The 15,891-nt window shown below is 34.0% G+C and overlaps 1 protein-coding gene across 1 annotated transcript; it reads left to right on the top strand.

The window, feature by feature from the left end:
* Positions 1-3,475: 3,475 nt before the first annotated feature.
* Positions 3,476-14,068, top strand: slc16a13 (solute carrier family 16 member 13). Its single transcript, XM_051114233.1, has 6 exons — positions 3,476-3,677; positions 7,012-7,253; positions 7,361-7,504; positions 7,583-7,839; positions 7,923-8,448; positions 10,215-14,068. Exons 2-6 carry the CDS (start codon positions 7,016-7,018, stop codon positions 10,469-10,471), a joined length of 1,422 nt encoding a protein of 473 aa, XP_050970190.1. The 5' UTR covers positions 3,476-3,677; positions 7,012-7,015; the 3' UTR covers positions 10,472-14,068.
* Positions 14,069-15,891: the final 1,823 nt, after the last annotated feature.

Genomic DNA, 15,891 nt, shown 5'->3' with positions numbered 1-15,891 from the left:
TTATTGTGTGTGTGTCTGCTGCAGTTTTATTTTAGCATCATGGCATTACTGTTATTATGGTTTTCATTTCAGTTAATGTTTATTTTATATTAAATATCAAAATGGTTTTAGTTTTAGTTAACTATAATAACCCTGCTCAGCTGATGCAATCCAACTTCTTCAAAATAACATGAACACTGGAAAAGTTTCTCAAATATCAAAAAAAAAGTGTTCAGTCAAGGCACTTACTAAGTAAACAGAAATGTTTCGAATCTAACATAAATGCCTCTCTAATTCTTAGAGCCCAGAAGAACAAAGAATTCACCTCTTAGCCCTTCCTTCCTCCGATTAGCTCACAACTCAGACCCCTCGACTCACCCTAAAGTGTCTCAGCTTCTCTACGGGTGGTGCTGGAATAAAAACAATGGAGCAGCTGGCACCTGTTTCCGGCTTTAGACAAAAGCAGGCCTCGTACACACTATACCTGTTTGTGTGTATATGTATAGTCCTATATGGAAGTTTTCCTCTTACGTAGACCTAGGAGCACCACCCGCTGTTTCTTATTTCATCAATGATCAAACATTAAAACTGCTCTCAGATCAGTGCTCTCATGTGCTGACATACAGTTCAGAGGTTTAGTCCTACTCCTATATTCATTTCCTCCCAAAAGGCAAACATGTCACGTGGAGATCATTCATGGCATTTTAACTAGCGCAAAGTGTTTGTCTCATCTAAAGCCACATACACGTTAACTATTAACATCATGTAAGGCTTCCATAAACTTTCAACTTTTTATCTCGTAATTATGACTTTTAGAGTCATAATTTTGATTTAGTAAGTCATAATTTCGACTTTTTATCACATAATTTCACATTTTTATCTCGTAATTATGATTTAAGTCATAATTTCGACTAAGTCATAATTTTGACTTTTTATCTCATAATTATGACTTAACCATGTCATAATTTTGACTTTTTTAAGGCATGAATTTTTTTTCTTACTTGGAGGAAATGGGCTTCCATAAAGTTTTGACTTTTTATCTCATAATTAGGACTTTTAAAGTCATAATTTTGATTTAGTAAGTCATTATTTTGACATTTTATCTCATAATTTTGACTTCTTATCTCATAATTTTGACTTTTTATCTCATAATTATGTCTTAAATCATAATTTCGACTTAGTAAGTCATAATTTTGACTTTTTATCTCATAATTATGACTTAACCATGTCATAATTTTGACTTTTTTAAGGCATGAATTTTTTTTCTTCCTTTGCGGAAATGGGCTTCCACAGAGTTTTGACTTTTTATCTCATAATTACGACTTTTAGAGTCATAATTTCGACTTAGTAAGTCATGATTTTTTTTTCTTACTTGGTGGAAATGGGCTTCCATAAAATTCCGACTTTTGAAGTCATAATTTCGATTTAGTAAGTCTTAATTTTGACTTTTTATCTCATAATTTAAACTTTTTAAAGTCATAATTTCGACTTAGTAAGTCATAATTTTGACTTTTTAAGGCATGAATTTTTTTTCTTACTTGGCGGAAAAGGGGCTTCCATAAAATTATGACTTTTTAAATCATAATTTCGATTTAGTAAGTCATAATTTTGACTTTTCATCTCATAATTTCGACTTTTTATCTCGTAAAAATTAAGATAATTTTGTAATTTTTAATCTCATAAATTTGACTTTTTATCTCGTAAAAATTGAGATAATTTTGTAATTTTTAATCTCATAATTTTGATTTTTAATCTAATAATTTCTATTCTTTTTATCTCGTAATTACGACTTTTAAAGTCATAACTTCGACTTAGTAAGTCATAATTTTGACTTTTTATCTCATAATTTCTACTTTTTAAAGTCATAATTTCGACTTTTTATCTCGTAATTACGATTTTTAAGTCATAATTTCAACTTTGTAAATCATAATTTTGACTTTTATCCCATCATTATGACTTAACCATGTCATAATTTTGACTTTTTAAGGCATGAATTTTTTTTCTCACTTGGCGGAAATGGGCTTCCATAAAGTTTTGACATTTTATCTCGTAATTACGACTTTTAAAGTCATAATTTCGATTTAGTAAGTCATACTTTTGACGTTCTATATTGTATTTATGACTTGACTATGTCAATTTTGACTTTGTAAGGCTTTTTTTTTTTTTTACTTGGCAGAAATGGGCTTCCATAAAATCACGACTTTTTAAATCATAATTTCGATTTAGTAAGTCATAATTTTTTTTTTCTTACTTGGCGGAAATGGGCTTCCACAAAATTACGACTTTTAAAGTCATAATTTTAATTTAGTAAGTCTTAATTTTGACTTTTTATCTCATAATTATGACTTAACCATGTCATAATTTTGACTTTTTAAGGCATGATTTTTTTTTCTTACTTGGCGGAAATGGGCTTCCATAAAGTTTTGACTTTTTATCTCGTAATTACGACTTTTAAAGTCATCATTTTGATTAAGTCATCATTTTGATATTTTATCTCATAATTTTGACTTCTTATTGCATAATTTCGACTTTTTATCTCGTAATTATGACTTAAGTCATAATTTCGACTTAGTAAGTCATAATTTTGACTTTTTATCTCATAATTATAACTTAACCATGTCATAATTTTGACTTTTTTAAGGCATTAATTTTTTTTCTTACTTGGCGGAAATGGGCTTCCATAAAGTTTTGACTTTTTATCTCGTAATTACAACTTTTAAAGTCATAATTTTGATTTAGTAAGTCATCATTTTGACATTTTATCTCATAATTTTGACTTCTTATCTCATAATTTTGACTTTTTATCTCGTAATTATGACTTAACCATGTCATAATTCCGCCAAGTAAGAATTTTTTTCTTACTTGGCGGAAATGGGCTTCCATAAAATTACGACTTTTAAAGTCAAATTTCGATTTAGTAAGTCTTAAATTTGACTTTTTATCTCATAATTTAAACTTTTAAAGTCATAATTTCGATTTAGTAAGTCATAATTTTGACTTTGTAAGGCTTTTTTTTTTTCTTGGCGGAAATGGGCTTCCATAAAAATACAACTTTTTAAATCATAATTTCGATTTAGTAAGTCATAATTTAGATTTTTTTATTTCATTATATTGATTTTTAATTTCTCTTTTTTATCTCGTAATTACGACTTTTAAAGTCATAACTTCGACTTAGTAAGTCATAATTTTGACTTTTTATCTCGCAGTTATGACTTAACTATGTCATAATTTTGACTTTTTAAAGCATGATTTTTTTCTTACTTGGCAGAAATGGGCTTCCATACCATCCATTGTGTTAGAGTCATATTAACCTTCAACTGAAGTTACTTTCATTCCATAGTAAACGTTAATCTTCACTGACACTAGTTTCAATGTCTGACAGCATGGTGAGTGTTCTCTTTTTTGCCTTAACTTGAACCTAACATTGCACGCGTAGTTTATTAGTGACCAGAGTACATTCTAGTCAAGATATTAAGACTTGTGCTAGCTCGTGAGCGCGCTTAGAGGCGGAGCTTCGCTGACACGAAAACAAGCACATGCGAATAGCCGGCCATGTCAAAAGCAGGTGAATAAGTAGAAAGTCGCCATCGAGAATGTGTTTAACAATACGTGTTGATTATCTGTGCATTTAAAAAGAAGCCGTTTATTTGATTTGACCTAATGGTGACTCGACAGGAAAAGGGGTGATCGGGTTATGGGTAAGTAACATAATGTTACCAGTCTGTTCCAGACACATTAACCTGAAACAAATGCATTTTCAAACGCATTATGTTTTGCTAGGCATATGTTATTTTGCACTAATTTAGGTTCGTATATTATACGTCATTAAGTGTGTTCGTGTCATACAGGTTTGTCTAAAATGCTTTGCTGTTTCATTGTACCACATCTACTGGCAGTGTTTGTGCAGTACATCCACAAAAAAAAAAAAAAAAAAAAATGTAGCCTATATAAACACGCACTGGATATCTTTATGACACATTTGGTGTGCAAGATCAAGTCCAGCGGGTTTGTACTGCTACTTGTACGGCATGAATTCTTGACTAAAGGATGCCATTGTCACAGGCATGTAACACTGGGCTAAGTATCAACAACGCTAGATAAAGAAACAGTAACGATAAAGGTAACTACGTCACTGTACAAGACTGCTCTCATGAATATTAATTAGCGCACGCACCTGTAATCTGCTGTCTTGTTACGTAATTCAATATTCATTAGCTATGCCTTCACATATGTTTCACACCTGTTTCGCACTGGGCATATTTTATTTTTTTCCCATACTAACTGTTATAAATCTGAAAATCGAGTAGACATGTTGATTTAACATCAAGCTACAACAGAAAATATTTAGAATAATTTAAATGATATTTTTCTTAATGTTTCTTATGAAATGTTCACGAGTACACTTTAAGATCTCAGTATTTCATAAGTCTTCAAATGGTATAGTAGTTTATAAACACCTGTAAAAACTTAAATGTGCACACGTGCGTTACGTAATAATGTGTTGCATGAACTGGAGACGTCTGTTTTAAGTGAAAGGTGGAGGAGGTTAATAGAGAGGGCAAAAGGCAGGTGATACATTTTATTTAAGCAGTTATGTTTGCTATTCCTTTTTATTGTGCGTATTTATGTTTTATTAAACATGCTAAATTAAACATCTGTTAATATTAAACAAAAATATTTTTAAATTAAAAGTATGTGTAATTTACATAAATATACATGCATAAATCTATGTATAACCTATAATTAGTGTAGGATATTGTATTTTAGGGCAGTTTGTTTTTTTGTAAAATATGTTTTTATAAGAATAAGTAATAAAGATTTACTTTTGAGACAGCTGTATTTTAATATTAAATATAAAAATATTTTTGAAGTAAAAATATGTATAATTTACATAAATATATATAAAGTATAATTAGTGTAGGGCAAATTGCTTTTTTGTTTGTAAAATATGTTTTTATAAGTAATAAGGATTTTGAGGCAGCTGTATTTTAATAATACTTAAATATAATGCTTTAATATATTATGAATTTTTAACGTAAAGTAGTTCAGTATGTTTAGTAAATGTATGTTTACGTTTAATCAAAATTTTTCCCGCTTTGTGATATTCTTGTTTATCTGCAGGTACTGATTTGTGGAGTAGTCTTTTTTTTGAATATTTTACCAATAGGGTCTAGAATTTGGTTATGAAGGTTTTTAGATTATCATTAAATGTCTGATTAATCTAATGTAAATGTACAGGTTTTCTAGAGATGAAAACAGCTGTGCATGAAAGTACTGTTAAGGGTTAGTGTATGTGTTTGGGAATATACTTATGTGGTGCCTTACAGAATGTGTTTATAACACATTTATTACAGCGACAGCTAGTTTATGGGCAGCAAATGTTTTAATGCATTTTGTTGGTAGTACACTCTGTTCCTACTGACGCTTTAATGTTAAAGTTGGCTCATTCTGAGAAAAAGTTCATCCTGACCTAAGTGATGATATTGACCATATAATGACCGTTCAGAGTCCACCTCATGATCATTGCTTTGTTTCAGGACTAAATTAAAAGACTTTACTTCTTTAAAATAACATACTGTGTGTTTATGCTAGAGGAAATTAAACCAGGATAAAATGGACACCTGACTGTTAAATGAATATAAATCATCTTAGTTTTACCATTTAAAATGGTTGGTGTTTAACAGCAGTGTGACGCAGAGTGAACAGATGTGTATAGTTTCAAGGTAATGTTAAAGAGACCATGAACAGGATGATAGAGGCCAGTTATTTATCAAAAAGCAGAGCTCCCTCTAGAAGTAAGATGATGTTTTTAATGTTGTCTGTGACATGGTTAAAGGTTATGGACATGTACTTGCACTGGTCTTCTTCTTTTACAGGAACAGAACACCCAAAAATGAGATTTTACTCATACCTAGGCCATCCATGATGTAGATAAGTTTGTTTCTTCATCAGATAAGATTTAGATAACTGTATCATCACATAACTTGTCTAAATAATAACAATAACCCCCAAGTAATCGACAAAACTCCAGTCTATCATTTAGTGTCTTGTGAAGCAAAAAGCTGTTCGTTTGTAAAAAGGCAGTGGTTTGGATTTGTGTAAATAGCGATATATTTAAACTAAGTGCAAATAGCATTAGATGTTATTTACACTAAGTGCAAATAGCAAAGAAATATATTTACACTATGTAAACATAGCAGGATTTTCTGCTATTCATAATACTTATTGCAAATAGTTGCAATTATTTGGACCTCAGTATTGTAGGACATTATAAAACATTATGCAATAATAATGTATTAAGAGTGAATTATAATTTTAATTAAAATCATTAAATGGATGACCCTAGCATTTTAACATCTGCGCCACTGTAACTGTGGCCTGTGGTCTTTTGTAGTGTTGACTATCCCAATCACACGTTTATAGGCAGAGTTAGTGTAAATAGCCTCTGCCAACAAGGGGGGTTATTTGTACGTAGTGTAAATAGACACTCTGTTGTAATAAACATATCCATCACTAAGGCGTTTTTAACATTAGACCATTGCTTCCGGCTAAATATCCTCAAACAATAATATTGCTTTTTCCAATTAAAAAATCATATTTTCTGAATCAGGAGAGAAATATGCACAGATCAAGTGCTGTTTACAAGCAAAAACAATCCAACAATTCTACTGAAGCTAGCGTCATTATGGATTTTTGACTGGTATTTTGGCCAGTCTAAAGGTTAAAAACATCTATTTGTTTGATAGATTTGTTTCTTAGAAACATGCAACTGTTCACTTCACATATGTAAATTGATGGACTGGAGTCGTGTCAGTTGTTTGTGGATTATTGTGATGTTTTTATCAGCTGTTTGGACTCTCATTCTGACGGCACCCACTCACTACAGAGGATCTATTGGTGAGCAAGTGATGTAATGATAAATTTCTCCAAATCTGTTCCAATGAAGAAACAAACTTGTCTACTTGTTGGATTGCCTGAGGGTGAGCCAGTTTTCAGTTTTGAGTAAATTATGTTGTTAATCTGTCTCTTCAGAGCAATGATGGAGAAGCCCAAGAAGACGCAGGAAGAGGAGCAGTCACCCCCACAGATAGCAGCACCTGATGGGGGTTGGGGCTGGGTGGTGGTGGGGTCTCTTTTCTTCTCTTCTGCTCTGGTGTTCGGGCTCATCCGCAGTCTGGGCGTTTTTTTTGTGGAGTTTGTGCAGTACTTTGGTGAGAGTGCCCAGGCGGTATCCTGGATAACATCCATTGGCTTGGCCATGCAACAGCTGCTGAGTAATTTCACTCCTTCATTTGTTCATTTCTATATCGACAAACACAATATGATGGAATGACACACATTGGCTTTCAGCATTTAGTTGATTACATATGCCTGCCTGCAGGTCCGATAGCTGCAGCCGCATCTAATGTGTTTGGGACTCGTCCGGTTGTTATGCTGGGAGGATTCCTCTCAGGTCTGGGATTCATTCTGGCTTCCCAGGCAACGTCTCTTTTACATCTTTACCTGACCATGGGATTAATTTCAGGTAGATGCTCTTTAACTACTACTAACCAATGTCAGGATCCTGATTTGTGTTTTTACACTCCATCTTTGTTTCTGTCAGGTATAGGCTGGGCGCTGATCTTCACCCCTACTGTTGCATCAGTGATGCAGTACTTTGCCGTGCGGAGATCTCTAGCCATGGGCCTGGGCTTCACAGGCATCGGCCTTTCTTCTTTCGCCTTCTCCCCGCTTTTTCAGTATTTAGTAGAAGCCTATGCTTGGCGTGGGGCCTTGCTTGTCCTCGGAGGCCTCAGCTTCAACATGATTGCTTGTGGAGCAGTCATTCGGCCTCTAGGGAAACCAAACGTTGTGTTAAAGGTATGTGTTTTTATATAAATTAATGATGCTAAGGCCAGTGCTTAATTACTACACTGGCTTGTGTCTTTTTGTGCTCTTTTCAGACTGAAAACTCAAGCAAGCTCAACAAATGTTCTTCTTTATTGTCCCGTATCTACGAGGGCTTTGAGCTCTCCCTGCTTTCACACCGAGGCTTCCTCACTTATTCCATTGCACTCACCTTCTTCAATGCCGGCTACTTCATCCCTTACGTTCATCTGGTTGCCCACAGCCATCACATTGGTTTTACTGAGTACCAGGCAGCCGCAGTAATCTCTGTAACCGGTGTGGTAGACATCCTGGGTCGCGTAGCCTCTGGCTGGTTCTCGGACCTGGGCAAAATGCGGATGCCACACATGCTGGTGGTGTGGACTGGACTACTGGGGCTCTCTCTGATGCTCATTCCTGCTGCTGTGGTTTATTCAGGACTTATTGTTGTTAGTTTGATGTATGGGTTCTGCGCAGGAGCGATGACGCCGCTGGCCTTTGCAGTGGTGCCGGAGATCGTAGGCATGGAGCGAATGCTGGGAGCCCTGGGCCTGCTGCAGCTTATAGAAAGTGTTGGAGGGCTGCTGGGAGCTCCACTGTCTGGTAGGAGCTTTTATTTAAAAGAAAGTTAAAGTTCAACCCAAAATGAATATTAGCTAACAGTTTAATCACTCTCAGAGTTTGTTTCGATATCAGAACAGATTTGGAGAAATTTAGCATTACATCACTTGCTCACACATGGATTCTCTGCAGTGAATGGGTGCCGTCAGAACGAGAGTCCAAACAGCTGGTTAAAACTTCACAAAAATCCACAGGTTATCTACACGAATCCAGTCCATTAATTAATGTCTTGTGAAATGAAACGCTGTTTGTTTGTATGAAACAAATCCATCAAGACTTTAAACTGTTGCTTCCAGTTAAAATAATCCTCAATGCATAATTTTTGCTTTCTCTTGTAAAAAGTTGTCTTGTCTGAATCATGAGAGAAATATGCACAGTTCTAAACAAATATATTGGTGGATTTTGATGTGAGAGGACAACAGGGGATTGACTTTTCACTGGAAGAAGCATTATTAAAGGAGAAGTCCACTTCCAGAACAACAATTTACAAATAATGTCCTCACCCCCTTATCATCTACATTGTTCATGTTTTTCTTTCTTCAGTCGTAAAGAAATTGTTTTTTGAGGAAAACATTTCAGCATTTTTCCCCTTATAATGGACTGATATGGTACCCCAATTTTGAACTTTCAAAATGCAGTTTAAATGCGGCTTCAAACGATCCCAAATGCGGTTGTAAATTATCCCAGCTGAGGAAGAAGGGTCTTATCTAGCATGGTTATTTTAAATAAAAATAATACAATTTGTAACTTTTTAAAATGTCTTGTTTAAATGGTTTTGTTCCTGTTCATGACAGTTAGGGTATGTCGAAAAACTCCCATCTTATGTTCCAAATATCGCTGTTTTAAATTTTTTTTTTTTTTTTGCATGTTCAATTTGCAAAGACTGGGTCAGAACTTTTGCAGCGATGTAGGATGATTTTGAAATGATTTTTGAAGTTGAGGGAGAAAATACGTTTTTTCGACATACCCTAACTGTCTTGAGCCAGAGTACACAGAGTTCAAGGACTGCAAGGCAAGACAAGCATTTGAGAGTAAAAAGTATTTAAATTGTATTTTTAATGTAAATAATCAATCTTTTTCGCTAGATAAGACCCTTCTTCCTCGGCTGGGATCATTTACAACCGCATTTGGAATCGTTTGAAGCCACATTTAAACTGCATTTTGGAAGTTCAAAACCGGGGCACCATATCAGTCTATTATATGGGGAAAAATGCTGAAAAGTTTTCCTCAAAAAACAATTTCTTTACGACTGAAGAAAGAAAGACATGAATATCGTGGACAACAAGGGGGTCAGTAAATTATTTGTAAACTGCTGTTCTGAAAGTGGAGTTCTCCTTTAAGGATTATATATGTGGACATAGAAACTAAAGTTAAAATGCCTTAAAGATGGATTTGTTGTTATTTGTTACTATTTGTTATTAGCGTTTCACTTAAGGCGTTAATTGATGGACTGGAGTCATGTGGGTTACTTGTGGATTATTATTATATTTTTTTCTGCTGTTTGAACTCTCATTATGACGGCACCTATTCACTAGAGGATCCATTGGTGAATGTATGTAATGTAATGCTAAATCCTCCAAATCCGTTCTTATGAAGAAACAAACTCACCTGCAATTGGATGAGTACATTTTCAGCAAATAATCATTTTTGGGTGAACTACTCTTTTAAAAGGCAGACAAAATTAATTCAGATCTTTAGGTTCACAATCAGCATTGAAATGATTGTTCATCTCCATTTTTTCTTCCCAGGCTGGCTGAAGGACCATACTGGGACATACACAGTATCTTTTATTGCTGCTGGAAGTTTTCTTGTGTTGGGTACGTTAGTTACAATGACTCTTCCCTATTTCTGGTCTTGCATGGGCCCTCCACCCCCATCACCTCCAAAGAGGAAGTCTCAGGATGGCTCCATTGAAGGTGGACTACTCACACAAACTCTGTCCTCAAATTCTGCACCTGACACACTGTGCCCCTTAAATGATATACCCTACTCGGATAAGGAGTAAAAGGTCTGTTGTAAAGCTGCGTTCACACTAGCAGTGACTTTTGTCACTGCATGTCGCCAGGGGCTGGCAATGAGGTTGTTAGTGGACGTTCTCACTACGGGTTGCCTTGACAGCGAATCAGCTGAACGGGGCTTATGAGCGATACTACACATCTAGTGCAAGAACAAGAAGAAATACCTCAGGAAATGATGCATCATACTATTTAGGAGAAATATTATGATTTTTTTTTTAGAAGGATATTTTACATCGTCAGACATAGGATATAGGCAACTATTGGCATTGGAATCACAAATCATATTGCACTGAGTGGTTTTATACAACATTTTGCAGTAAAAGTGATGTGACTTGGCCACGTATGAAGACTAATACATGGAATTTGTGCTCTGCATAAAACATTTAGTGGGTAATTTCACCCATGCCAAAAAATTGCTTTCAAGGTTGCCATTAGTGCTTTTCGAGTTATAACAACACAGTCAATCCAATGGAAGTTCTCAGGTTTTAAAAGAGTTTAAAAAGCAATAGTCAGTTTACAGCTTTTCCAATTAGCCTATCTTGTATAAAGTTCAAAACAAATTTTAATATTAAAAGGATAGGTCACACAAAAATGATGCCCCATGATTTACTCACCCTCAAGCCATCCTAGGTGTACTTTCCTTTTTCAGATGAATACGAACGGAGTTATATTAAAAAATGTCCTGGCTCTTCCAAGCTTTATAATGGCAGTGAATGGGTGTTAAGATTTTGAAATCCAATAAATACATCCGTCCATCACAAAAGTACTCTACATTGGTCCAGGGGGTTAATAACAAATCAATGTGTTTGTGTAAGAAAAATATCCATATTTAAAACTTTATAAACCGTAATTTCTAGCTTTCACTAACTGGCGTTCCAGCGGACGACGTAGGACGTAGGCGAACACGTTGACAAACTCGGAAGCACAGAGTAGAGAGCGAAAGAAAACATGTCACGAATTATAAGTACAAAATGAGGATTTGTACAGAAAAATGTTGAAGGATTTCAGTATAAGCCAAGAGGAGACTGGTTTTCCTTTGCTGTAAACAAAACTTAGTTGTTGCAAGACTAGCATATTCTCACCGGAGCTTATGCTACACCTACGTCATCCACTGGATCACCACTCTCTCGTGTACGTGCGTACGACTGTTAGTGGAAATTAGAGATTACGGTTTATAAAGTTTTAAATATGGATATTTTTTCTTACACGAACGCATCAATTTGCTTCAGAAGGCCTTTATTAACCCCCCTGGAGCTGTGCAGAGTACTTTTTTTATGATGGATAAATGCATTGGACTTTAAAATCTCAACAGCCATTCACTGCCATTGTAAAGCTTAGAAGAACCAGGGCATTGTTTAATATAACTGATTGTATTTGTTTAAAAGACATAAGTCATATACATATAGGGCTTGAGGGTGAGTAAATCAAAGCATAATTTTCATTTTTGTGTGAACTATCCCTTTAAATCTGGGATAGTTTAATCAATTTAATCATTCCTTATATATATACACACAAGTAGACAAATTTTTTTATTTGCACCATGAAATTAGTGCCCTTTGAAAGTTGTACAATGGGACAATAACGGCATAAATCCTTATCATGATGTAAATGCAAAGTAACTTTGCAGTTATCAAAACCATCTTTTCTTTTTGATTACATAATAATGGCAACATATACAGTTGCCATAGTAAGACACCACAGCAGCAGCTGTACAGCGTTATTTTAGTATCATTTATATACTATTAATATTTAGAATTTTTTATATTTTCAGTTTTCATTTTATTTTCATAGCTTTACTGATTGGAAGTATCCATCGTTGGTCATTTTTTTAAATTCTGGATACAGTTAATTTTCAATCTTTATAGTTACACAGATCATTTTAGAGATACTTTATAAATAGCTCTAGTATTTTTCTGTTCTGAAATCAATATTTACTGGTTTCAAAAAATTACATTTAATGAAATTGTTTTTATTTTATATTTACATTTTAAATATTCTGTCAGTTTTCCCTTCTCAATTCAAAATCACCACCAATTAAGAATTTGTGCTAATATTGTCCAAATACTTTACTTTGACTAAATTTAATGAGGGCGCTGTATATCAAATACCATGGTATTTTTATCTGACACCATCACTGTACCATGGTACTGCCATATTACTGTTTGTTAAGAGTATGTTGGCAAAACACTATTTATTTTTTTAATGATTTTTTTTTTTTTTTATTATTACAATGTTTGTATTGTAATAATGTATTATTATTTGTATTATTGTGACATACTTGACCTTTGGCATTCCCTGACAGGACATTAATTATGATGCACAAATACAGCTTCAGGGTTTGGTGGAATGATTGATGCTTGAGGAGCATTTTGTATTCATGCTAGGGTTGCTAGCAAGAACTTTCTGGATTCCAAACAGCTTTAAACTGTTTAGTCATCACATATCGGACATGTTGTCACATCAAGCAAAAGCTAAGGTAAAGAGAAAGCATTTTATTTTGCCAGTAAGTTTTTTGCTAGAGGCTAGATGCATGGTAACACTACAATGCGTATCCTGTTCTGCTTCTCATTTAGAGCATTATTCCTTCACTTTTTTTGTACTTACTGTACATTAGCTTGATTACAGCTGGACTGTTTTTGAGTTGCATATGAAGGAATATGATCATCACAAGATGTCTATGTGTTTTCACTGTGATGTTCAAGTTCCAGTTTTCAGAGTGAATATTGACTTACTTTTTCCACAGAGGTCGCTGACGTAAACAAATTCACTTATTAATCATTGACCAATCATTGACCAATGTCACATACTGAAATCTTTGTGTTACACATTACATTCTTCAGCGCCTTTTGTTTTCAAATGTTGATTCTACTTAATGCAAGAGCTTTACTGTACACAAACAGTAGTGTAGATTCATTTAAACCTTATACATTTTCTACTTTCCATGGAGAAACCTTGAATACTACTCAGTAATGCAGTTTTAAAGATACACTTATAAAACCAAACACGTGAGCCTTAATCTTCATAGACCGAGAGTCAATGAGCTCAGCTACAGCAAGACTCTGCTTTTTCATGTGAGAGGTCCTTATTGCCTTGAGACTGACAGTACTGCCTTTACACACAGTGGTCTTTAAATGCACTGTATTAATGCAGTTAAACACGCTCTTTACCCTACTGACCTCAGTATGCTTGCATAGTGTGAGAAGTGAGACTTGGATAAATTTGGATCAATTTAGTAGTATTCTAAACTATACTGCAGTGTATGTCTATTAGCTTTGGAGTGCCAAAGCAGGCAATGACATTTAATATTTAATCATCTGGTACTTTGAACTTAATAGCTTTAGAACTACACTGCGCAAGATGACTTTTGATCTAATTAAAAGGTTGAATGAAATCACCATCTGAGCCAGTCAGGTAGTTTTAACCTTTCACCAGGTTACCTGCTAATATCATGAGCGTTATGTTTTAATTTTCCAAAAAGCACACAGCAAGATGGGTTTTACTGGAACAGTACAGTTCAAAACTGTGTTTAGGTAGACAGATTTGTGTTTTATTGTGGTTAAATAAAAGACTATTTCTGTTTTTAATTGTAGTGTTGTTTTCTTGTAATATGACCTTTTTTATTTAAGATATCATGACAGAATTATAAGAACTGAGCTGGATATATTAAAGGTGACATTTTTCCATGTGTAAGTGCTATAATCGGGTCCCCAGTGCATCTAACGTACCAACCCAGAAAACGTGGAAAAGGACAACCCATTAACTTCATTTTAGTAAGCTTTTTTCTGCAAGCATGTGAAAAAACAAGTGCATCAGATTTCGCTCCTCTCTGACGACCCCATTTTGTTTTCGCAAGCACAACAGTGTGTCAGTTCTAACACCATGGCAAAAGTTCAAGCAAAGTATGTTCAAGGATTAGTTCACTTCCAGAACAAAAATGTACAGATAATGTACTCACCCCTTGTCATCCAGGATGTTCATGTCTTTCTTTCTTCAGTCGGAAAGAAATTGTTTTTTGAGGAAAACATTTAAGCATTTCTCTCCATGCAATGGACTTAAATGGTGCCCCCAAATTTGGACTTTCAAAATGCAGTTTAAATGCAGCTTCAAAAGGCTCTACACGATCCCAGTCGAAGAGGAAGGGTCTTATAAAAACACGGACAGAATCGTAGAATTAAGTCATAAGAACTGAATTTACTGAATAACGTGGAATGTCACGGAATTTGTCAAAGTTTTAATGAATTAATCAAAAGTAGGTCATTACACTTAAATCAAACCGCAAAATATGGACTATTATCTGTAAATATTAATCACAATATAATCACACAACATTTCTTCCATGTTTTAATTTTAATAGTAAATTCCCCATTGTTTGCGAAAAAAGTTAATTTTCAATAATTAAAAGATAAATGAAATTAATGTTTTATGCCTTGATAACCAGAACATTTTAAATATACAACACAGAATTTCTGAATGTAAAAAAAACCTTTCATAAGGCTATTTTAAGAATAAATTTGAATAAATTAAGTATGCACTCAAATAATTAAGACATGCTAAAACACAGAATTTGATAACAATAAAACATGGTGAGAAAAAATAAAACATTTCATAGGGCCCTAAACATGTCATTTTTAAAAAAAAAAAAAAAAAACTTTATTAAATTGATGTGAAATTGTATAAGTTTAATGATTTTAATTAATTAGACAAGCTCTTTGATTAATACGATTTAATTTACCATTAAAAAGGAGTTAAGAAAAATTAAAACGGAAAAAACGGAATTTGGGGAAAAAATAATAAAAAATAAACAAAAAAAAAAAAATACAACGGATTTCCATTATATGTGTTATATATATTATATATTACGTTTATATACTTTTTAACCTCAAATTCATCTTGTCTAGCTCTGTGTGAACTGTTTTTTCTGGTCATGACAGTTAGGGTATGTCTGAAAAACTCCCATCTCATTTTCTCCTCCAACTTAAAAATCGTCCTACATTGCTGTTTTACCTTTTTTTGGGGGAAGGGTGTTTTTGTTCTTCTTTGCATATTCACTTTGTAAACACTGGGTTCGGTACTTCTGCAGCGATGTAGGATGATTTTAATGTTGGAGTAAAAATTGAGATGGGAGTTTTTCTGACATACCCTAACTGTCATGAACTGGAGAAAGTTCAGGCAAACGAGACAAGACGAGCGTTTGAGATCACTGAGATCAAGTATATAAATTATAATTTTTTTCAAAAACAGCGTGTTACTGCTTCCAATCAAAATAGGCATTTTGAGAATGATATAATAAATGATCTGTGGGCTGTTTTGAGCTGAAACTTCACAGACACATTGTGGGGACACCTAAGACTTATTTTACATATAGGTCAACCTTTAAAAATATGTACAGATTGCTGATATATCAATG

Source organism: Labeo rohita, chromosome 7 (assembly GCF_022985175.1).
Source record: "Labeo rohita strain BAU-BD-2019 chromosome 7, IGBB_LRoh.1.0, whole genome shotgun sequence".
Lineage (NCBI taxonomy): Eukaryota > Metazoa > Chordata > Actinopteri > Cypriniformes > Cyprinidae > Labeo > Labeo rohita.
The sequence above is the reverse complement of the archived record's forward strand: the minus strand, read 5'-3'. Positions and strand labels throughout refer to the sequence as shown.

Coding starts and splice junctions, on each gene's coding strand:
- slc16a13 (XM_051114233.1), top strand. CDS start 7,016: ATGATGGAGAAGCCCAAGAAGACGCAGGAAGAGGAGCAGTCACCCCCA. Junction 7,505..7,582: donor GACCATGGGATTAATTTCAG/GTAGATGCTCTT, acceptor TGTTTCTGTCAG/GTATAGGCTGGGCGCTGATC. Junction 8,449..10,214: donor GCTGGGAGCTCCACTGTCTG/GTAGGAGCTTTT, acceptor TTTTCTTCCCAG/GCTGGCTGAAGGACCATACT.